Source organism: Ranitomeya variabilis, chromosome 3 (genome assembly GCF_051348905.1).
Source record: "Ranitomeya variabilis isolate aRanVar5 chromosome 3, aRanVar5.hap1, whole genome shotgun sequence".
NCBI lineage: Eukaryota > Metazoa > Chordata > Amphibia > Anura > Dendrobatidae > Ranitomeya > Ranitomeya variabilis.
In genome coordinates, this window is record NC_135234.1 from 686,254,681 (window position 1) to 686,279,327 (window position 24,647).

The 24,647-nt window shown below is 45.5% G+C and overlaps 1 protein-coding gene and 1 long non-coding RNA gene across 3 annotated transcripts in view; one reads left to right on the forward strand and one right to left on the reverse strand.

The window, feature by feature from the left end:
- Window positions 1–211: 211 nt before the first annotated feature.
- LOC143817021 (uncharacterized) overlaps window positions 212–24,647 on the reverse strand; it is a 48,612-nt gene continuing 24,176 nt past the window's right edge. The window contains exons 2-3 of one of the 2 annotated variants that reach the window (XR_013224042.1): window positions 23,459–23,607; window positions 212–1,099 (exon numbers count right to left, since the gene is read on the reverse strand). This is a non-coding gene — a long non-coding RNA (uncharacterized LOC143817021). Of the gene's footprint in view, window positions 1,155–23,458; window positions 23,608–24,647 lie in introns of both variants that reach the window. The other variant, XR_013224043.1, reaches the window with a different exon arrangement.
- LOC143817019 (germ cell nuclear acidic protein-like) lies at window positions 445–4,781 on the forward strand. The gene is made up of 8 exons (XM_077298062.1): window positions 445–582; window positions 809–886; window positions 1,031–1,115; window positions 1,240–1,285; window positions 1,466–1,610; window positions 3,696–3,825; window positions 3,923–4,130; window positions 4,319–4,781. The coding sequence occupies exons 1-8, from the start codon at window positions 523–525 to the stop codon at window positions 4,404–4,406; spliced, it is 840 nt and encodes a 279-aa protein (XP_077154177.1). The 5' UTR covers window positions 445–522; the 3' UTR covers window positions 4,407–4,781.

Here is a 24,647-nt window from a genome sequence, read left to right on the forward strand (position 1 = left end):
ATATATATATATATATATATCTGTAGCTTTATCACCATAAAAGGAGAGGGGCTCAAACACATTTCTTCAACAGGAGCCCCAAGCTGTCAGTGTCCACCCATGCCCAGTCAGTTTTACCATATGGTGAACTTGCTAAATAAAAAAACACAATTGTGAAATTGCACTTTTTTTTTTGCACTTTTAACGCATTTGGATTTTTTTTTACCATTTTCCAGTGCACTATGTGGTAGTATTAATGGTGTCATTGAAAAGTACAATTCATCCCGCAAAAAACAAGCCTTCATATGGCTACATTAACGAAAACATAATAAAGTTATGGCTCTTGGAAGAAGGGGAGGAAAAAAGTGATGCGCTTGGTGATGTCAGATCAGTGTTCTAAATGGAATGTTGATGTCACACAAGTCGTGATGTCACATTATGAAGAGCTGATGAAAGTTCCGCTCGCTGTCACAGACTTTGAGGGTAATTAGAGTTTGTGGAGTGAAGGTTTTGCTATTTCTGTTGAGCAAAATTTGAAAAAATATGCATAAACGTCGCTTTGATATCGAGTCTGATATAGAGGATGGCGGTATTATTGACCAGGTGAGTGGCGGCATCAATATGAAATGGTTTAGTCGTAGTTTTTCCTCCTGGGTGTTCCTCCACCAGTGCCCATGCTGTGACATGTGTAATACTGCCCTGGGGTACATTTAGTAGTGCCCATATTTCAGCACACAGCAGTAGCTCCAGGCCTGGAATTCTCAGTGATTGTGACTTATGGAAATTTCAAGTTAAAAAATGTCGTTATTTTTCTACTTTCCTTTCCCAGTTACCAGTCGATAAAAAATGCCGTAGAGTTTCTGCGTTCGACTTACAGGACGGCAGCGGTGATGAGAATCTCCGTCAGGTGAGCGCTCACTTCTCTCCAGCGCTTTCTGAGGCTCCGGGCGTCTAGCCAAGATCGGTGGATGCCGCATTCTGTGATTATACCGCTATATCGCTGCTTCTCCCTCAGTCTCAATGTTTGGGTCTTTGTGTTTCTTTATTTCAGTATCGTCCACTTATTCGGAGGTCTCCAATGTGCCTTGGCTATGAAGATAGCGGCTCTGGTTCCCACCTGCTAAATACAGAGTCAGGTATGTAATAAAGCGTCTGAAAGGATCATAAACTCCTTCCTGTAAAATAAGAAATGAGACTTTTTATTGATTAGGAAAACTGAATGACACAGAAGTAAATGACGATATTTGTTCTTTTCTCCAGAGCCCAATTCTCCCCGATCCAGCTTTGTAAAAGAGAAGACAGTGACGTAATGTATTCTGTATTCCTATATATCAATATTACCTGGGTCATGTTCATGCTATCCGGTCGCTAGGTGGCGCTGTTATTGGCATTTTCTCAATTTATCAGCTGTGTATCTGCAGGTCATGTACGGCGTTAGTATATAACCAGTATTGATGTGTGATCCTCTCTGATGTTCTGTGGCCAGGAGACAGGAGCGTCCCATCAATTACTGTTTCCTGAGAGATCTGTCTTCTCCCAAATCTATATATGTCTCCAACTTCCATAACAACAAACAGAAGTTGATACGGCGTCTGTACAAGTTTTATAACAGGACCGTCTTTGAGGACAAGGTATTAAGTTATAACACACAGCCCGGAATAGGGAGATATGGGGATGAAGTGTATATAGTATATACCTCTATATTCTGTAGGTATAGGGTGATATGGGGAACAGTGACTGGAGGGTTAGACCTAGGGTTAGTGTATCCACTAGGGTTAGTGTATATACATAACAACAAAATACCCAAAAATCATAGCAAATGCACAACTCAAAAAGCTAGGATGTATCAAACAAAAAGGAAGAATAGAGTATACAGTATGTGCAATAAAAAATACACTTTATTAAATACACATTTAAAAGATAATTGTAGACATGATTGAATACCATAGGCTGCAATACCGAGTATAATAAATATGGGGGATAGTGACTGGAGGGTTAGAGATAGAGTCAGTATCTAGAATATATCTACTATATAATTGTCTGAGGGTCACTTCCGTCTGTCTGTCTGTCCTTCTGTCTGTCTTTCTGTCTGTCACGGATATTCATTGGTCGCGGTCTCTGTCTGTCATGGAATCCAAGTCGCTGATTGGTCTCGCCAGCTGCCTGTCATTGCTGCCGCGACCAATCAGCGACGGCCACAGTCCGATTAGTCCCTCCCTACTCCCCTGCAGTCACTGCCCGGCGCCCGCTCCATACTCCCCGCGGTCACCGCTCACACAGGGTTAATGCCAGCAGTAACGGACCGAATTGTGCCATGGGTAACTCACTCCGTTACCGCCGCTATTAACCCTGTGTGACCAAGTTTTTACTATTCATGCTGCCTATGCAGCGTCAATAGTAAAAATATCTAATGTTAAAAATAATTAAAAAAATAAAAAATCATTATATACTCACCTTCCGCCGCCTTTCCCGCTCCTCGTGACGCTTCGGTGACCGGTCCATGCAAGCGGCAGGTTCCGGTGGCAAGGATGGTCTGCGAGAAGGACCTGCCATGACGTCACGGTCATGTGACCGCAACGTCATCACAGGTCCTGCGCGCCTGCGCGAGAAGGAGGCGACAGAATTACAAGGGGCTCTCGAAAGGTGAATATATGTCTATTTTTTATTTTTTAACCTGTGACATACGTGGCTGGGCAATATACTACGTAGCTGGGCAATATACTATGTGACTGGCCAATATACTACGTGGCTGGGCAATATACTACGTGGCTCTGTGCTGTATACTACATCGCTGTGCAATATACTACGTGGCTCTGTGCTGCATACTACGTCACTGGGCAATATACTACGTAGCTGGGCAATATACTACGTCACTGGGCAATATACTACATAACTGAGCAATATACTACGTGGCTCTGTGCTGTATACTACGTCGCTGTGCAATATACTACGTGGTTGGGCAATATGCTATGTGACTGGCCAATATACTACGTGGCTCTGTGCGGTATACTACGTCGCTGTGCAATATACTACGTGGTTGGGCAATATACTACGTAGCTGGGCAATATACTATGTGACTGGCCAATATACTACGTGGCTGGGCAATATACTACATGGCTCTGTGCTGTATACTACATCACTGGGCAATATACTAGGTTACTGGGCAATATACTATGTGGCTGGGCAATATACTACGTCACTGGGCAATATACTACGTAACTGGGCAATATACTACGTGGCTCTGTGCTGTATACTACGTCGCTGTGCAATATACTACGTGGTTGGGCAATATACTACGTAGCTGGGCAATATACTATGTGACTGGCCAATATTCTACGTGGCTGGGCAATATACTACATGGCTCTGTGCTATATACTATGTCGCTGTGCAATATACTACGTGGCTCTGTGCTATATACCTCGTCACTGGGCAATATACTACGTAACTGGGCAATATACTACGTGGGCTGGGCAATATACTACGTGGGCTGGGCAATATACTACGTGGGCTGTGCAATATACTACGTGGACATGCATATTCTAGAATACCCGATACTTTAGAATCGGGCCACCATCTCGTAGTATATACGTCTATATTCTGTAGGTATGGGGTGATATGTGGAATAGTGACTGGAGCATTATCGGATAGAGTTAGTGTATCCAGTGTAAATAGTATATACCTCTATATTCTATATTTTCTTATTCTTTCCTCTATAGCTTCCTGCATATATGGACATAAGCTGGAATAAAAGGCTGTGTAAAGTGGCTGGTCGCACCGGCTTCCGGGAGAATAATGGGGTGCGCTATGCCATTATCCAGTTATCGGATAAAGTCTGCGATTCAGCAGGTAGGCTTCACATCGGGCACAATTTATAGATTTGCTTGTGTGATATCTTCCATACATCTTCACTCCCAATTGCAATTAAATGCTTCTTTGTCCTCAGAACGACTCCGAGACACAATGATCCATGAGATGTGTCATGCTGCCTGCTGGGTCATCGATGGCAATGGAGAATATGCCCATCACCAGCTATGGGAGCAATATTGTGGGAAGGCCGCACAAAGCCACCCTGACCTCCCACCCATTACTGCATTCCACAGTTGGGAGTACCACTACCCTGTGATATACCAGTGCTCGGAGTGCCCATACAGGTTAGATACAACTCACATAAACCACGGATAGACGGGAGTCTGATACTGGCCGTGAGAGTATGTGTTAGTTACTATCACTGCTTGCTTCACAGCTTCTGCAGGCAGACATGAAAGGACTCTGTCATTGATGTTGGATGTGATTGCACATTTAGGAACATTCTTAATGTACGCTTTATCTCCCACCCCAGAATCGGACGTTGGACGAATTCTCTCGACGTCGAGAGGTTTGGGTGTGGCTACTGTGACAGCAAGTTGGTTCTTGTAACCACAACCTGAGAAGATCCATCAGTGACCACCCCGCTCTTTCATTAGTCTGACCATCGGCCCGGCCAAGATGGCAACGCATGGATCAAGCCATCCAGAAGACCGGTGGAAAGTTACAACTCCATCTTCCACCATAATAATGTCTCACCATTTCATGGGCGGCACGGTGGCTCAGTGGTTAGCACTGGTGTCTGCAGTACTCGGGTCGTGGAAGCAAATCCGACCACAGATGTCTGCATGGAGTTTGTGTGTTCTCCCTGTGTCTGCGTGGGTTTCCTCCGGGTTCTCCGGTTTCATCCCACACTCCAAAAATATACTGATAGGTTAATTGGCTTCTTTACAAATTGTCCCTAACATGAATGATGGGGAAACAAATCCATCATTGAATACAAATGTCTAACACAAAGACGTTTCATGCTGTCAATCATTCAGTATTCAGACCATTTACAGAAACATTTTAACTTATAGAAATGTGTTGGCTCCAGCTTGAAGCCTAACCTTTAATGCAGCTCCTGATATTAATGCAGAATAATGCAAAATGTAGAACTTACTTTGATGAATCCAGAGCTTGTGATGTGCTTTCTCTGTCATCAGTGCAATGTCTTAATATATCCAGGGCCGGCTCCAGGTTTTTGAGGGCCCCGGGCGAAAGAGTCTCAGTGGGCCCCCGTTTAACACATACCACGATTCATGATGCACAGATACAGCAGAGAAATATAGGTATAGTACAATGCCAGATTTCACTTCTTACATGAGTGATAGCTATAGTAAATTCTACAATACCATACAGCAGAGGGGCTTTATATAAGTCAACCCCTTATATGCCAATTTTGTGACCTACTCCCTCTTCCTCAGTTACCAGTAGGCATTTTATTGTTAGCTGAACTTACTGCAAAGAAAAAACTGCATACATTGAATATGACAATTTTTTAATGGAAAACTTTTTAAAGTAAACATTAGAAAGTATTAACGTAGAACATTTGTCAAAGTGCAAACTGGGTAGCATATAGCACAGCCACGTAGTATATAGCACAGCCACGTAGTATATAGAACAGCCACGTAGTATATAGCACAGCCACGTAGCATATAACACAGCCACGTAGCATATAACACAGCCACGTAGCATATAGCACAGCCACGTGGCATATAGCACAGCCACGTGGCATATAGCACAACCATGTAGTATATAACACAGCCCACGTAGTATATAGCACAGCCACGTAGTATATAGCACAGCCACATAGTATATAACATAGCCCACGTAGTATATAACACAGCCATGTAGTATATAGCACAGCCACGTAGTATATAACACAGCCACGTAGTATATAACACAGCCACGTAGTATATAACACAGCCCACGTAGTATATAGCACAGCCACATACTATATATAACAGCCCACATAGTACAATATATAGCACAGCCATGTAGTATATAGCACAGCCATGTAGCATATAGCACAGACTACATAGTATATAGCACAGCCAGGTAGTATATTACACAGCCCACGTAGTATATAACACAGCCATGTACAGTCATGGACAAAAATTTTGAGAATGAGACAAATATTAATTTTCCAAAGTCTACTGCTTCATTTTTTCTAATGGCAATTTGCATATACTCCTGAATGTCAGAGTGATCAGCTTAACAGCAATTACTGTACTTGCAAAGTCAATATTTGCCCAGAAAATGAACTTTAACCCCCAAAACACATTTCATCATCATTGCAGTCCTGCCTTAAAAGGAGCAGCTAACATTGTTTTAGTGATTGATCCATTAACACAGGTGTGGGTGTTGATGAGGACAGGGCTGGCGAACAATCAGTCATGACTAAGTAAGAATGACATCACTGGACACTTTAAAAGGAGGCTGGTGCTTGGTATCATTATTTCTCTTCAGTTAACCATGGTTATCTCTAAAGAAACACGTGCAGCCATCATTTCACTACACAAAAATGGCTTAACAGGGAAGAGTATCGCAGCTACAACGATTGCACCTCAGTCAACAATCTATCGCATCATCAAGAACTTCAAGGAGAGAGCTTCCATTGTTGTCAAAATGGCTCCAGGGCGCCCAAGAAAGACCAGCAAACGCCAGGACCGTATCTTAAAACTGTTTCAGCTGCGGGATCGGACTCCCAGCAGTGCCGAGCTTGCTCAGGAATGGCAGCAGGCTGGTGTGAGTGCTTCTGCACGCACTGTGAGGCGGAGACACTTTGAGCAAGGCCTGGTTTCAAGGAGGGCAGCAAAGAAGCCACTTCTCTCCAGAAAAAACATCAGGGACCGACTGATATTCTGCAAAAAGTACAGGGAGTGGACTGCTGAGGACTGGGGCAAAGTCATTTTCTCTGATGAATCCCCTTTTCGATTGTTTGGGACATCTGGAAAACAGCTTATTCGGAGAAGAAGAGGTGAGCGCTACCACCAGTCTTGTCCCATGCCAACTGTAAAGCATCCTGAAACCATTCATGTGTGGGGTTGCTTCTCAGCCAAGGGAATTGGCTCACTCACAGTCTTGCCTAAAAACACAGCCATGAATAAAGAATGGTACCAGAATGTCCTGCAAGAGCAACTTCTCCCAACCGTCCAAGAGCAGTTTGGCGCCCAACAATGCCTTTTCCAGCATGATGGAGCACCTTGCCATAAAGCAAAGGTGATAACTAAATGGCTCATGGAACAAAACAGAGATTTTGGGTCCATGGCCTGGAAACTCCCCAGATCTTAATCCCATTGAGAACTTGTGGTCAATCATCAAGAGACGGGTGGACAAACAAAAAACAACAAATTCTGGCAAAATGCAAGCATTGATTATGCAAGAATGGACGGCTATCAGTCAGGATTTGGTCCAGAAGTTGATTGAGAGCATGCCAGGGAGAATTGCAGAGGTCTTGAAGAAGAAGGGTCAACACTGCAAATATTGACTTGCTGCATTAACTCATTCTAACTGTCAATATAACCTATTGGTACTCATAATATGATTGCAATTATATTTCTGTATGTGATATAAACATCAGACAAACACTAATAAAAATCAGAGGGCAGCAGATCACGTGAAAATATAATTTTGGTGTCATTCTCAAAACTTTTGGCCATGACTGTAGTATATAGCACAGCCACGTAGTAAACAACATAGCCCACATAGTATATGGCACAGCCATGTAGTATATAACACAGCCCACATAGTATATAGCACAGCCACATAGTATATAACACAGCCCACGTAGTACAATATATAGCACAGCCATGTAGTATATAGCACAGACTACATAGTATATAGCACAGCCACGTAGTATATAACACAGCCCACGTAGTACAATATATAGCACAGCCATGTAGTATATAGCACAGCCATGTAGCATATAGCAGACTACATAGTATATAGCACAGCCACGTAGTATAATACACAGCCCACGTAGTATTTAACACAACCATGTAGTATATAGCACAGCCACGTAGTATTTAGCACAGCCACGTAGTAAACAACACAGCCCACATAGTATATGGCACAGCCATGTAGTATATAATAGTATATAACACAGCCCACATAGTACAGTATATAGCACAGCCACATAGTATATAACACAGCCCACATAGTATATAACACAGCGATGTAGTATATAGCACAATATAGTATAGCCATATAGTATATAACACAGCTCACATAGTATATAGCTCAGCCACGTAGCATATAACACAGCCCATAGTATATATCACAGCCCATGTAGTATATAGCAGAGCCACATAGTATATAGCACAGCCACATAGTATATAGCACAGCCACATAGTATATAGCACAGCCACATAGTATATAGCACAGCCCACATAGTATATAGCACAGCCCACATAGTATATAGCACAGCCCACATAGTATATAGCACAGCCCACATAGTATATAGCACAGCCCACATAGTATATAGCACAGCCCACATAGTATGTATAGCACAGCCACATAGTATATACCACAACCATGTAGCATATAACACAGCCCACGTAGTATATAACACAGCCCACGTAGCGTATAGCACAGCCATGTAGTATATAGCACAGCCCGCATCTCCCCACCGAAAATGGCCCCACATTCCAGTACTCACTGTTATAGTAAAAAAAAAACAAAAAAAACCCCCACACTCCTCACCTCTCCTCGTGCCCGCGCTGCTCCCTGCTCCTGTCTCAGCGGCTGCACTGCCTGGCACACAGTGAGTGCGCGATGACGTCATCGCACACCCGCAGTGTCAGAGCGGGGAATGATGGGAGAGGGAGCGTCAGCTGATGTTCTCTCCTCCATCATCGCTTTGAACTGCAGACGCCGATATAGTTCAATGCCGTGGCGGTGGGGCAGTCGGCGCTGCAGCAGGCAGCCACCCTGCCTCACAGGGGCCCCATAGTGGCTGCGTGATGTGCTGCTAACTGAGGGCCCCTGGGGGAGCGGGGGCCCTAGGCAACTGCCTGCCCAACAGAGCCTCAGTGTACCGTACCATAAATGGCTCCCCGTCTCGCCAGGGCCCTTGCCCGGGTGCTGACGCCGGCCCTGAATATATCCCCCATTCTGTAATGTATCCATCTAAAGAAGTTATTTGCTCTCCAGAGTCATATTCTCAGATTGAATTCAGATGAAGAAAGAAGCGAGGAAGGTCCGTAGACTTGCATAGGTGATGCTGCTAAAAGTAAAAAATCTGTTTGATTTTTTTGGGGGGAGAAACTTCCTGCAAAAAAAAAAAAGAAAAAAGGGCATATAAACTATAGACTATAATTGAACTGAAATAATGAAAACCACAGATAGTATATGTATGTGAAAAATGGACATCTGAACGAGACCTGTCATTACATATGCCAGGAGGAGAGCAGGACGGTGCGCGCTGAAACTGTAGTCTCCATGTAAATGACCACCGACCAACTATATACATGGCCTATTCACACAGGAGGACTGCACGTCTCTGTGCGCATAGTGATTGTCAATATGTTCTGAGCAAGTAGGATGCCTTGTTCTCAGGAACACATGTCCTGCTTAGCGGGAGCAATGTCTACAAATAACCATGATTTAAGCCAGCTAAAACTTGTGACAAATAATTGTTTTGCTCTTACATCAGGTGTCACGACTCTATTGTTGGGTGTCCCAGGACCATATGCTCCTTCCCTGTGCCTAACACTAGGGGCACCCTAGTTTATCCTATTCCTCGGATTTCTTCTGATGGTGCAGACGTCGGGGCCACCTACCTTGCCTTTGCTCCTGAATCTGCCCTCAGTCTGTACCCTTCCCTAACCTAGGGAAGAGGTGAGTAGTAGTGTACCGTAATACACCAACCAGACTAACAAGGTAATACAAACAGGGGTAACGGAAAATACTAAACATACAAATATCTACTATATAATCGTCTAAGGGGTACTTCCGTCTTTCTGTCTGTCCTTCTGTCTTTCTTTCTGTCACGGATATTCATTGGTTGCGGCCTCTGTCTGTCATGGAATCCAAGTCGCTGATTGGTCTCGCCAGCTGCCTGTCATGGCTGCCGCGACCAATCAGCGACGGCCACAGTCCGATTAGTCCCTCCCTACTCCCCGCAGTCACCGCTCACACAGGGTTAATGCCAGCAGTAACGGACCGCGTTATGCCGCGGATAACTCACTCTGTTACCGCCGCTATTATTCTGTGTGACCAAGTTTTTACTATTGATGCTGCCTATGCAGCGTCAATAGAAAAAACATCTAATGTTAAAAATAATAAAAAAATAAAAAATCATTATATACTCACCTTCCGCCGCCTTTCCCGCTCCTCGCGACGCTCCGGTGACCGGTCCATGCAAGCGGCAGGTTCCGGTGGCAAGGATGGTCTGCGAGAAGGACCTGCCATGACGTCACGGTCATGTGACCGCGACGTCATCACAGGTCCTGCGCGAGAAGGAGGCGACAGAACTACAAGGGGCCCTCTGAAGGTGAGTATATGTTTACTAGATGGTGGCCCGATTCTAACGTATCAGGTATTCTAGAATATGCATGTTCACGTAGTATATTGCACAGCCCACGTAGTATATTGCCCAGCCACATAGTATATTACCCAGTTACGTAGTATATTGCCCAGTGACGTAGTATATTGCCCAGTAACGTAGTATATTGCCCAGTGACGTAGTATATTGCCCAGTGACGTAGTATTCAGCACAGAGCCACGTAGTATATTGCACAGCGACGTAGTATACAGTACAGAGCCACGTGGTATATTGCCCAGCCACATAGTATATTGCCCAGTGACGTAGTATATTGCCCAGTGAAGTAGTATATTGCCCAGTGACGTAGTATATTGCCCAGTGACGTAGTATATTGCCCAGTGACGTAGTATATTGTCCAACCACGTAGTATATTGCACAGCAACGTAGTATACAGCACAGAGCCACATAGTATATTGCACAGTGACGTAGTATACAGCACAGAGCCATGTAGTATATTGCCCAGCCACGTAGTATATTGCCCAGCCACGTATGTCACAGGTTAAAAAATAAAAAATAAACATATACTCACCTTCAGAGGGCCCCTTGTAGTTCTGTTGCCTCCTTCTCGCGCAGGACCTGTGATGACGTCGCAGTCACATGACCATGACGTCATGGCAGGTCCTTCTCGCAGACCATCCTTGCCACCGGAACCTGCCGCTTGCATGGACCGGTCACCGGAGCATCGCGAGGAGCGGGAAAGACGGCGGAAGGTGAATATATAATGATTTTTTATTATTTTTAATGTTAGATGTTTTTACTATTGACGCTGCATAGGCAGCATCAATAGTAAAAACTTGGTTACACAGGGTTAATAGCGGCGGTAACGGAGTGAGTTACCCGCGGCATAACGCGGTCCGTTACCGCTGGCATTAACCCTGTGTGAGCGGTGACTGCGGGGAGTATGGAGCGGGTGCCGGGCACTGACTGCAGGGGAGTAGGGAGGGACTAATCGTATTGTGGCCATCGCTGATTGGTCGCGGCAGCCATGACCGGCAGCTGGCGAGACCAATCAGCGACTTGGATTCCATGACACAGAGGCCGCGACCAATGAATATCTGTGACAGAAAGAAAGATAGAAGGACAGACAGAAAGAAGGAAGTACCCCTTAGACAATTATATAGTAGATTTTTTATTTTTTAACCTGTGACATACGTGGCTGGGCAATATACTACGTAGCTGGGGAATATACTACGTGACAGGCCAATATACTACTTTGGCTGGGCAATATACTACGTGGCTCTGTGCTGTATACTACGTCACTGGGCAATATACTACGTAACTGTTATGATGACCTGGTGGTTAGGAGCACTAGGAATGACCTGATGAGCAAACTAGTAATACAGGACAAGCTCTGGGAAGTGGGAGCTCTGCTGACCGCAACCCCTAATCCTATCACAACAACTAGAAATAGCCGTGGAGCATACCTGACTCTGCCTAGACGCCTCTTCACAGCCTAAGAGCTAACTACCCCTAAAGATAGAAAATAAGGCCTAACTTGCCTCAGAGAAATTCCCCCAAAGAGAAAGGCAGCCCCCCACACATATTGACTGTGAGTTAAGATGGAAGTCACAAACACAGGAATGAAATAGGTTTCAGCAAAGGAGGCCAGACTTAACTAAACAGACTTGAGGATAGAAAAGGTATCTTTGCGGTCAGCATAAAAAACTACCAAAAAACCACGCAGAGTGTGCAAAAGAGACCCCACACCGACTCACGGCGTGGAGGTGCCACTCTGCATCCCAGAGCTTCCAGCTAGCAAGGCAGAATCATGATAGCAAGCTGGACAAGAAAACAGTGGTAAACAAATAAGCTAGCAGGGACTTAGCTTTTGCTGGAGTAGACAGGTCATCTGAAAGATCCAAGAGAGAACTGAACCAGTACTAGGACATTGACAGCTGTCATCAAGTAACGATCTAAGTGGAGTTAAATAGAGCAGCCAGCCTAGGACTAAACGAGGTCAGCTGAGGAAGGAACCTCAGAACCAGCAGCTCCACTCACAGCCACCAGAGGGAGTCCATGGACAGAACTCGCCGAAGTACCATTCATAACCCCCGGAGGGAGTTCGAGAACAGAATTCACAACAGTAACTGGACAATATACTACATGGCTGGGCAATATACTATGTCACTGGGCAATATACTACATCGCTGTGCAATATACTACGTGGCTCTGTGCTGTATACTACGTCACTGGGCAATATACTACGTTATTGGGCAATATACTACGTCACTGGGCAATATACTACGTGGCTCGGCAATATACTACGTGGCTCGGCAATATACTACGTGGGCTGGGCAATATACTACGTGGGCTGGGCAATATACTACGTGGGCTGGGCAATATACTACGTGCACATGCATATTCTAGAATACCCGATACGTTAGAATCGGGCCACCATCTAGTACACACATAAACAACAGACGTAAGCACAGGGGAGTGGAGGATGGGGTTAAACCAAAGTAGAAGAATGAAGGGAATTATCACACACCCAAAACCTAGCAACGGTCACAGATAAATGCACCAAACGCCTTCTCAAATAACAACCACCAAGAACAACCTCCAGCCATGCAGCATAAGCTATCTCTGACAATGAGTCCTAGCCAGGGCCCAGAATATATAGGAGAGGGGAGTGGCTAACAGTAAACAGCTGAGAGCCTTAATGCAGGAAAGCATCCAGGAGCTCTCAACTGAGCAGATTAATCCTTGCACTGCTAAAAGTAACTTGCGCCATTTAATATGAAGCTGAAGTGCTTCTAATAAGTGCAGGAGTAGGAGAAATCAGACGCTGCTGTCTTCTTGCTCTTCTCTGTCGCGGTAAACCTGTGACATTGGGCTATTACTGACCTATTTAAATGAGCCCATAATCAGGAAGGCACGCTCCTAAGAACACACATTTCACCATTATTGGCTATTATCGTCTAAATTGACCATAATTATTATTATTTATTGTTATAGTGCCATTTATTCCATGGCGCTTTACATGTAATGAGGGGTATACATAATAAAAACAAGTACAATAATCTTAAACAATACAAGTCATAACTGGTACAGGAGGAGAGAGGACCCTGCCCGCGAAGGCTCACAATCTACAAGATTCAGTGGCTGTTAGATTTGCAGGTCCGCAGCACAAACCACACATCATTGTTTGCTGCTGACCTGTGGTTCCACTATCTGGGGAGCAAGATTACAGAAGTTAGGGGCATGAGCCTGTGTTCTTGAAAATGTCAGAGCTGAATTTCAGTTCCAGTCCGGTCCTGGCTTGTTGTATATATGACGTGACATATTTATCTCACTTGTCTTCCTTACAATATGCACATAATAGTTTTGACCGTCACTGCTGCCCTGCGTGGGAATAGTAGACATCTCTGAGCAGCTGTCTGCCGTGTAGGTGCACCGCACATGGTGCATGCTAAGTGGCCTGTGACCAGGCAGCTGAGGGGCTTGCCCTGTCTCTGTAGACTCTGACCTTTCCAAGCACTCGACCTCCCACCCCTTTATGCAGGGAGAAGGAACCTAATCTGCTGACTGAGCACTGAGCCTGGGAAGGTTTTTTTCTGTGCTAAATGTCAATGCTCTGAAAACCTCTTGCAGGTGAAACAGGCAGAGTAGCTCCAAACTCTTCATCTGCTCATTTGTAAGAAAGTCCTTGTAAACCACATTGCTGAACAAGCGCTGATGACACAGATCTGTCTATAAGGGAGTATAGCCCTGATTGTGGCTACCAAGGATTAGGAAAGATCTCCCTGCCATCCTAAGGCCAGGGCTCTGGGTTTCCTCTCCAACATGTATCAAATGTACATTGCAAGAATAGTACTGAGATCAACAGTCACAGCGGTTACTAAAATAGGACGGACTGCTGGCTAATAGACTTGACTTGACCTTTAATGCTGAGGGACACTTCAGGTGGAACACTCACTTCCTCTATGTAATTACACACACACATGGCTACTTGTATTCAGTTTGTAAAGGATATATAATTAGACACCATATTTTTTATTGAAGCCTATCATACGGAAGACCTGCACCAAAAGAGATGTCCGACCTAACTCACTTCTGCAAAGGGATGTAATGTGCATGGTACTGATGACTCTCCGATATCTGTCAGCACATTTACACAATCGGCAGGTATCCATCATCTCACATCATCAACGCCAACTGTGGAAGCAAGCGGCACCGGACGACCCTTTCAGAGTTTGATTCACAAGTCAATTGTACCGGTATGTGGGTTATTGCACTTAACAATGAATAAATGAATACACAGTGAATAAATGAATACACAGTGACGGCATGTTCCTTTTTTCTGAAATGTTTCTATAAGGTCAAATTCACAAAAATCTACATGTTTTCTGCATTCACTATGATCAATTATTGTTATACACTATGGCAGCAAGGTGGCTCAGTGGTTAGCACTGTTACTTTGCAGCACTGGGGTCCCAAGTTAAAATCACACCAAGGACAACATCTGCAAGGCGTTTGTATAGGTTTCCTCCAGGTTCTCCAGTAATAGATGTAAGTCCCAGCGCCACAACACGCGTTTCACCCTTTCTTCATCAGGGGCGCAACGAAGCAAGAGTGAAACGAGCATTGGGCAGTGAGGACGCACATCTATTGCTCTGCTTGTACTCTCTTGTACTTTGTGCAATCAGAGGTCATGGTTCATTCTTTCTGGCTTAAGTATTTAATCTGCATAGCCTCCCATTGTTGGGTGCCTCAGGCTCTATCCTGCACTTACCGTGACGTTTTGTGACACAATGTAAGGGTTTAATACTAGACAGGTTAGCACTGTCCCTATGGACACACCTTGTCGTGGAGGAATGGCTTTTATACTTTTTTTTTTAATCAAAATAGCGTTAACTAAGTACCCTATGCTATTTAAATGTGCTATTACCATATACTTATTTACTTGCTCTTGGATATATCCTCATTTCTCATTTTGTTTAGTTTTGATTTGGATTTTGTCTGTAAAATGGCCACAGTGATAACGTGCTCTTACACTCTGTACATCCTGGGACAGCTCATAGAGTCCCATGACTTTCAGTATCACCTGTATGCTGATGACACATAGATCTACAGGGGGTACGGAAAGTATTCAGACCCCTTTAAATTTTTCACTCTTTTTTCATTGCAGCCATTTGGTAAATTCAAAAAAGTTCCTTTTTTTCACATTAATGTACACTCTGCACCCCATCTTGACTGAAAAAAAACAAAGGTTCACCTTCCAACAAGACAATGACCCTAAACACACAGCTAAAATAACAAAGGAGTGGCTTCAGAACAACTCTGTGACCATTCTTGACTGGCCCAGCCAGAGCCCTGACCAATTGAGCATCTCTGGAAAGACCTGAAAATGGCTGTCCACCAACGTTCACCACCCAACCTGATGGAACTGGAGAGGATCCCCAAATCCAGGTGTGAAAAACTTGTTGCATCATTCTCATGGCTGTACTAGCTCTAAAGGTGCTTCTACTCAATACTGAGCAAAGGGTCTAAATACTTATGACCATGTGATATTTCCGTTTTTCTTTCTTATTAAATTTGCAAAAATTACTACATTTCTGTTTTTTTCTGTCAAGATGAGGTGCAGAGTGTACATTAATGAGAAAAAAAAAAACTTTTTTGAATTTACCAAATGGCTGCAATGAAACAGAGTGAAAAATTTAATTGGGTATGAATACTTTCCGTACCCACTGTACCTCTCTGGACCCGATATCACCTCCCTATGAACCAGAATCCCACAATGTCTGTCCGCTATTTCATCTTTGTTGTCTTCTAGATTTCTAAAACTTAACATGGACAAAGTAAAATTCATCATCTTTCCCCCATCTCACTCAACCCCCCCAATAGACCTACCCATCAAAGTCAATCGCTGTTCACTCTCCCCAATCCCACAAGCTCGCTGCCTCGAGGTAACCCTCCTTCAAACCACATATCCAAGCCCTTTCCACTTCCTGGCAACTACAACTCAAAAATATCTCCCAGATCCGAATATTCCTCAACCAAGAATCTGCAACCTCCTGCTTTGTGGCCTCCCCTCTAACACTCTCGCACCCCTCCAATCTATCCTAAACTTTGCTGGCCAACTAATCCACATGTCCCCCTGACTATTCCCCAGCCTCTCCTCTCTGTCAATCCCTGCACTGGCTCCCCATTACCCAGAGACTCCAGTACAAAACTCTTACCATGCCGTACAAAGCCATCCACAACCTGTCTCCTCCATACATCTGTTACTTAGGCTACTTTCACACTTGCGTCGTGTGATGTACGTCGCAATCCGTCGTTTTGGGAAAAAAACGGATCCTGCAAAAGTGCCCGCAGGATGCGTTTTTTCCCATAGACTTGTATTGCTGACGGATCGCGACGTATGGCCACATGTCGCGTCCGTCGTGCACTGGATGCGTCGTGTTTTGGCGGACCGTCGGCACGAAAAAACGTTCAAGGGAACGTTTTTTCATATGTCGCGTCCGACATTTCCTACCGCGCATGCGCGTCCAGAACGCCGCCCCCTCCTCCCCGGACTTTATTATGCACGATGTGGGCAGCGGATGCAGTTTTTCAACGCATCCGCTGCCCACGTCGTGCATAATTTTCACAACGTGCATTGGTACGTCCCGCCGACGCTTAGCGACGGACCCGTACCGACGCAAGTGTGAAAGAAGCCTAAAGGTACCGTCACACTAGGCGATATCGCCAGCGATCCGTGACGTTGCAGCGACCTGGATAGCGATATCGCTGTATTTGACACGCAGCAGCGATCTGGATCCCGCTGTGAAATTGCTGGTCGCTGCTAGAAGGTCTGCACTTTATTTGGTCGCTAGGTCGCCGTGTATCGCCGTGTTTGACAGCAAAAGCAAGGATACCAGCGATATTTTACACTGGTAACCAGGGTAAACATCGGGTTACTAAGCGCAGGGCCGCGCTTAGTAACCCGATGTTTACCCTGGTTACCAGCGTAAAAGTTAAAAAAACAAACAGTACATGCTCACCAGCGCGTCCCCCAGCCTCTGCTTCCTGACACTGACTGAGCGCCGGCCCTAAACTGAAAGTGAAAGCACAGGGGTGACGTCACCGCTGTGCTGTTAGGGCCGGAGCTCAGTCAGTGTCAGGAAACAGAGGCTGGGGGACGCGCTGGTGAGTATGTGCTGTTTGTTTTTTTAACTTTTATGCTGGTAACCAGGGTAAACATCGGGTTACTAAGCGCGGCCCTGCGCTTAGCAACCCGATGTTTACCCTGGTTACCCGGGGACCTCGGCATCGTTGGTCGCTGGAGAGCGGTCTGTGTGACAGCTCTCCAGCGACCAAACAGCGACGCTGCAGCGATCGGCATCGCTGTCGCTATCGCTGCAGCGTCGCTTAATGTGACGGTACCTTTAGTCTCCTGGTACTTTACTGCATGCAACCTCTGATCCTCACAAGATCTCCACCTCTTCTCTCCTTTTATCTCTACTTCCCACAATCGCATACCCTGAAACTCTCTACCCCAACATATCAGACTCTCACCTACCATGGAAACCTTCGAAAGGAACCTGAAGAATCACCTCTTCTGACAAGCAAACAACCTGCAGTAGCCCTTGTTCCACCATGTTGCTTCACGACCAGCTCTACCCTCACCTACTGTATCCTCACCTATCCCTTGTAGGCTGTGAGCCCTCGTGGGCAGGGTCCTCTCTCCTCCTGTACCAGTTGGTGACTCGTTTTCTTCAAGAATATTCTATTGTTTTTTTATTATGTATACCCCTTTTCACAAGTAAAGCACCATGGAATAAATGGCGCTTTAATAATAAATAATAATAATAATAATAATATTATACCAGCTTGTTGTCCAGCCCATTTATTTGGTTTTGCGTGTTATTTTACAATCAATGAATATAAAAAGAATAACTCACAAATGCAGAAATCCTCATCTGTTCCATCAGGTTACAGCTCCTACACAAGTATGGTCACTGGCAGAGGGCGACAGACTCGCTTGCTTGGTGTGCCGTCTTTGCTACCTCAGCAATTGCAATGTCTTTCTTTATCTTTAATTTTATTCCCAGACACAGCTAAGAACAGAATTTCTTGCTATCTAGTTTCTGTCATCATTTTTAGAAGTGATGTGAAGGTGAATTGGAGAAATGTGCTGCTTTTCATTTTACATTTAGACTAGACACAGTTTTGGATCTGGTGCTCTATAAGTTCAATTTAGTTGCAAAATTATTTTTTATTTCAATGTGCTATTAACCCTTTCCAGACCAGGCAATTTTTCATTTCATTTCAAGCTGTATGAGGGATTTGTTTTTTGTTTTTTTTACGGGACAAGTCATACTTTTGATTGACATCATTCATTTTACCAGATGTTATGGAAACAAAATTACAACTGGTGTGAAATAAAATAAAATTCAATCCATCAAATTATTCTTAAGACTTGGCAACATAATTTTTCAGGTTTGTTCGATTATGCTGATAAGGGACAGACACTGAAAGCTTGGGGCCCCTGTGCAAGAAATATTTTTGGGCCCCCTTTCTTTTATCGCAACCAAGATACAGATATATACAGGGCTGCTACCAAGAATTTCAGGGCCCCATACTGGCAAAATTTTTGGACCCCCTCAAGACTCTGCCCAGGCACCACCCCAGCTCTACCTCCACCCCAGATACACCTCCACCCCTCGAACATTCCACAGTACTACCGCCCACACATGGAAAACTCCACTTCTGCACCTCACCAATCACACATTAAAGAAGTTGTCCACTACTATAACCTTTTTTTTTTTTTTTCATAAATCTTGCTATTATGTGCCACTGAAAACATCTACTGTGTTTATTTTAGCAATATTACCTTTTATCATGCTGTAGCAGCACATTTTAGTGCTGGATTCAGCTCTCATGGGGTTAATCGACAACTTCCTTTCTCCTGAGTCATTGTGCTCTAATACTACAAGTTCCATGATGCATTGCACTGCTACTAAGCCCGAACCTAGCACGCCCCCTCCAAAACACACCCCAACCCCTCCCTCCTCTCCCCCCTCTAGCTTCAAAAAGATTTGTGATGTCATTTCTGTCCAACCTCCTCTTTTACATTTGTCCAACCCACACTCCATTACAGATAGATAGAGGGAAAGATAGATAGATAGAGGGAAAGATAGATAGATAGATAGATAGATAGATAGATAGATAGATAGATAGTTAGTTAGTTAGATACATACAGATATATCTATGTCTATTTCCATAGGTATGTCCATATCCATGTTTCTAAACCCCTTCACCCCTGGAGCTTTTTTGTTTTCGTTTATCGCTCCCCTTCTTTCCAGAGCCATAATTTTTGCCATAATTTTTCCGTCAATATAGCCATGTGATCTTTTGCGGAACAAGTTCTACTTTTGAACGACACCATTGGTTTTACCATGTCGTGTAACAGAAAATGTGAAAAAAATTCAAAGTGCAATGAAATGGCAAAAAAAGTGCAATCCCACACTTGTTTTTTGCTTGGCTTTTTGGCTAGGTTCACTAAATGCTAAGGCTGTGTGCACACGTTGTGGATCTGATTGCAGATCCGCAGTGTTTTTTGCTGCACTGAATTGCATCAAATCCGCAGTGTAGTGCACAACCAATGTAAGTCTATGGGAGCCGCAGACTTGTGCACATGCGTCATGCGCCCCTATATTTAACATGGGGGCGCATGGACATGCATTGTGCTGCGTTTTGCGACGCATGGGTTTTTTTGGCCGCAAGCGTTGGGCGCAGAGGACGCAGCAAGTTGCATTTTTTTTGCGTCCAACTTTCGGCCAAAAAGGACGCATGCGTCGTTTTAGCGTGCGTTTTGTTGCGTTTTTGTTTGCGTTGTGCGTTGCGTCTCCGACGCTGCGGCGCACAACGCAAATGTGAACGTAGCCTTAGATGCGCCAATTCCGGCACTGAGGCTGGTTTCACACTTGCGTTTTTGGACGCTGCGTTTTAGCGCTAAAAAACGCATGCGTTTTTAATGTTAAGTATAGGAAAAAAACGCATGCGTCGTCGGTTTTTCACATGCGTTTTGACGCGTTTTCGGCAACGCATGCGTTTTTGAACGCGCGCGTTTGCGTTAAAAACGCATGTGTTTTTATAGAAAAAAAAACAGAAAAAACACTGAAAAACCACCCACCACCATCAGGGTGATAAAGGGATCCAAACCCTAACCCTACCCCTATAACCTCACCCCTAACCGTGTAATGAACATTTTATGACATAGTGCCACGATATTTAAGTGCCACGTATGTAAGTGCCACGTATGTAAGTGCCACGTATGTAAGTGCCACGTATGTAAGTGCCACGTACGCAAGTGCCACGTACGCAAGTGCCACGTATGTAAGTGCCACGTATATAAGTGCCACGTATATAAGTGCCACGTAAGTGCCACGTGCCACGTATGTAAGTGCCACGTATATAAGTGCCACGTAAGTGCCACGTATGTAAGTGCCACGTATGTAAGTGCCACGTATGTAAGTGCCACGTATGTAAGTGCCACGTATGTAAGTGCCACGTGCCACGTATATAAGTGCCACGTATGTAAGTGCCACGTATGTAAGTGCCACGTATGTAAGTACCACGTATGTAAGTGCCACGTATGTAAGTGCCATGTGCCACGTATTTAAGTGCCACGTATGTAAGTGCCACATATGTAAGTGCCACGTATGTAAGTGCCACGTGCCACGTATGTAAGTGCCACGTATGTAAGTGCCACGTATGTAAGTGCCACGTGCCACGTATATAAGTGCCACGTATGTAAGTGCCACGTATGTAAGTGCCACGTATGTAAGTGCCACGTATGTAAGTACCACGTATGTAAGTGCCACGTGCCACGTATGTAAGTGCCATGTGCCACGTATTTAAGTGCCACGTATGTAAGTGCCACGTATGTAAGTGCCACGTGCCACGTATGTAAGTGTCACGTATACAAGTGCCACGTATGCAAGTGCCACATATGCAAGTGCCACGTATGCAAGTGCCACGTATGCAAGTGCCACGTATGCAAGTGCCACGTGCCACGTATATAAGTGCCACGTATGTAAGTGCCACGTGCCACGTATTTAAGGACAATGGCTCCTGCAGTGCATCACTGAGGTTACTATAGTTCACTGGTCTCACTTTATGGCAAAAAGCTGCGTGGGAACTTTCTCATACAGCATGCCATAAAGTGAGACTAGGGACTATTTTCTCACAGGGGCGTAGGAATACATTGTGGGAAATACATTGTGGAAGGATACCTTCCTCCCCTCATTGTGTTCTTGGAGCCCCTAGAGAGTGGTTGCATCACCTGATGCTCCTGCTCTCTACGGGAGATCGTCGTGGGACACTCGTTTTAATTGGATTTCTGCGGATCAGGGAGTATAGTGTTTGTTTATTATTTTAATATTTTTTACAGATGACAATGGCTTCGGGGATCAAAGTGACAAGTGATGGTGAGTATGTACTCTATGTTATATGTACTGTATGTATGTTGTATGTATGTACTGTATGTGGCATGTCACATGAAGTCACATGTTGCATGTTGTCGCATGCTGCATGTCGTCGCATGGCGCATGTTGTCGCATGACGCATGTTGTCGCATGCTGCATGTCGTCGCATGTCATCACATGCTGCATGTCGTCGCATGGCGCATGTCGTCGCATGGCGCATGTCGTCGCATGGTGCATGTTGTCGCATGCTGCACGTCGGCGCATGTCGTCGCATGCTGCATGTCGTCGCATGCTGCATGTCGTCGCATGTCATCACATGCTGCATGTCGTCGCATGCTGCATGTCGTCGCATGTCATCGCATGCTGCATGTCGTCGCATGCTGCATGTCGTCGCATGGCGCATGTCGTCGCATGGCGCACGTCGTCGCATGGCGCACGTTGTCGCATGGCGCATGTTGTCGCATGGCGTATGTTGTAGCATGGCGCATGTTGTCGCATGGCGCATGTTGTCGCATGCTGCATGTTGTCGCATGCTGCATGTTGTCGCATGGCGCATGCTGTCGCATGCTGCACGTCGTCGCATGGCGCATGTTGTCGCATGGCGCATGTTGTCGCATGGTGCATGTTGTCGCATGGTGCATGTTGTCACATGGTGCATGTCGCATGCTGCACGTCGTCGCATGTTCTGTATGTGTGTATGTACTGTATATGTGGGGGGTTTTTTTACATTCAACACATTAGCCGGATGATGGGACTACTACTGTCCCATCATTGGCTAATGTGTCAATCACTGTCACTGTAGCAGGTAGAGCCCGATGGGACTTGTAGTCCCATCGGACGATGCCTGCACAGAGAGACTGGGGCTCTGCATGCCGGTATGTGCGGGCGGCGCCGGTACGTGCGGACCGTGGCTCTGCGTGCCAGCATGTGATGGCCGGCGCCGCCCGCACATACCGGCACCGGCACGCAGAGCCCCGCACATCACATCGTGTATTCCCTGCCTAGCCCCGCCCCCAGCAAGTCCCGCCCGCCCCTAGCACAGCCCCGCAGGCAGCCCACAGTCCCGCCCACAGCCCAGTCACTCTTGAGTGACTGCTGACTGTGCGGCTGGGACACGCCTGCTGCTGACGTCACGTCAATTTCCAGAGCCTGGAAATTGACGTGACGTCGGTGGAAATAAGCGGAGGCTGCAGCCTGGGGGTCACGTGACCCGGACTCAGCCGCAGCTATAGCGCCGCTCACAGGCGAAAACGGCAACGGAAGGTAATCACACAATTCATCAGGGGCCCCGGGGGGATACATTGGGGGGTTAATTGAAAGTAGTGGACAACCCCTTTAATAGTTCTCATCGAACACCAGATGACATACATAGCCAGCAGCTGTTGAGGCATGGTCAACATTAGGCAGCTTGCTCTAATGTTATGAATGATATATTACAAACAATTTTTGGAGGGTTATAATTTTGTTATCTTCAAAATGTACAAGGGCACAAAACATAATTGTGCCCAAATACTGTGTTCATATCATACACATGTGATCGATCCTATCCAAAATTGGCAGTGCAGAGCTTGACTGCCCTCTAGTGGCCACAAATATGTTACACACTGGTGTTTGTTAAATGGTTATTTTCAATGTAATACGTTGTCTGAGTTCCATAGAATTGGGAAGAACTTACTGATCACTGGGGGTCGAAATATCCATCCTATCAACATCGCTTCACAGAAGAAGAATTCTGGTGATAATCTGGCTTCCTGCAGTCTAGATGTGGCACCCCGGGGTCCTGGTCGTCACAGTAATGTCGCTGTCCTCACGGGGAGAGTGATGCTACGTTTGGAGGCAAGAAAGGATAACTGTAACCAGGTACCACAAACATGCAACACATTCACACTCCAGGCCACCAGGGGGAGCTTTTGATCCTATTTACTAGGTGACATACATATATATATAAAACTTGTAGTCTGTAGGGAAAGTTAGAAAGTTCCAGACATCCATCTGAGGAGGACAGAGGGTTTACGGAGCTGTGCTTCCCCTCAGAGCTGCAGCTCTTTGGAAAGAGACATTTTAGAAAGCCGAATTGATTGCAGTGAGCGTGCAGGAGAGGAAGAGCAGGAGAGGAAGCACAGGAAAGGATACCCGAGCAGGCTGCCTCCTTCTGAGGTGCAGTACACCGGTAGCCGGAACACCGAGGTTGTAAGGACCTCCACGCCTTACATCAGAGACTGGCAGGACAGCTAATTGCACGTTACCTGTCCGCATCCACACCCAGGAGGCACAGTGACACCCCACAGAGCCGGGTAATCTAAGAGATCTTATAAACAGGCTCAAGTCACCAGTCATACGGGTTTAGTCCTATCCGAACCGGGGGACAGAGAGAGAGATAACATCTGTGAGGACCTTATGTGAAGCCATAGGCAGTAAGGGACTACACCACTACAACGCAAAGGAAGGCTTCTATTTTCCACCTGGATAAGGGGACTCCAAACCGGCCGGACCCTACCTGCCCACCTGCCCTGTGATCCAGTGCCCTGGACTGTGGCTGCTGAAGTCTTCAGTAAATGAGGTAAAGAGACTGCAAATATGTGTCCTCGTTCCTTACTGCACCTCTCACCATTCTACCATCTAGACACTGGGAAGCCCTGGGGATATACTTCAAATGTGGGAAGGTATACAATCTCACTGCCATAACATCACCTCAGCGGACCCCTTAAAGCAGCATGGGTCACCCTGACAGAATACCACAGGTGGTGTCACGAACATAAACTTTATTCCCTTTAAAGACCTTTCCCTTTTACATGGGCGCCATAAGCCACGAACCGGGTCGCCACCGTGACATCCCCCTGTGAACACCGGACCCGGTACTGAGT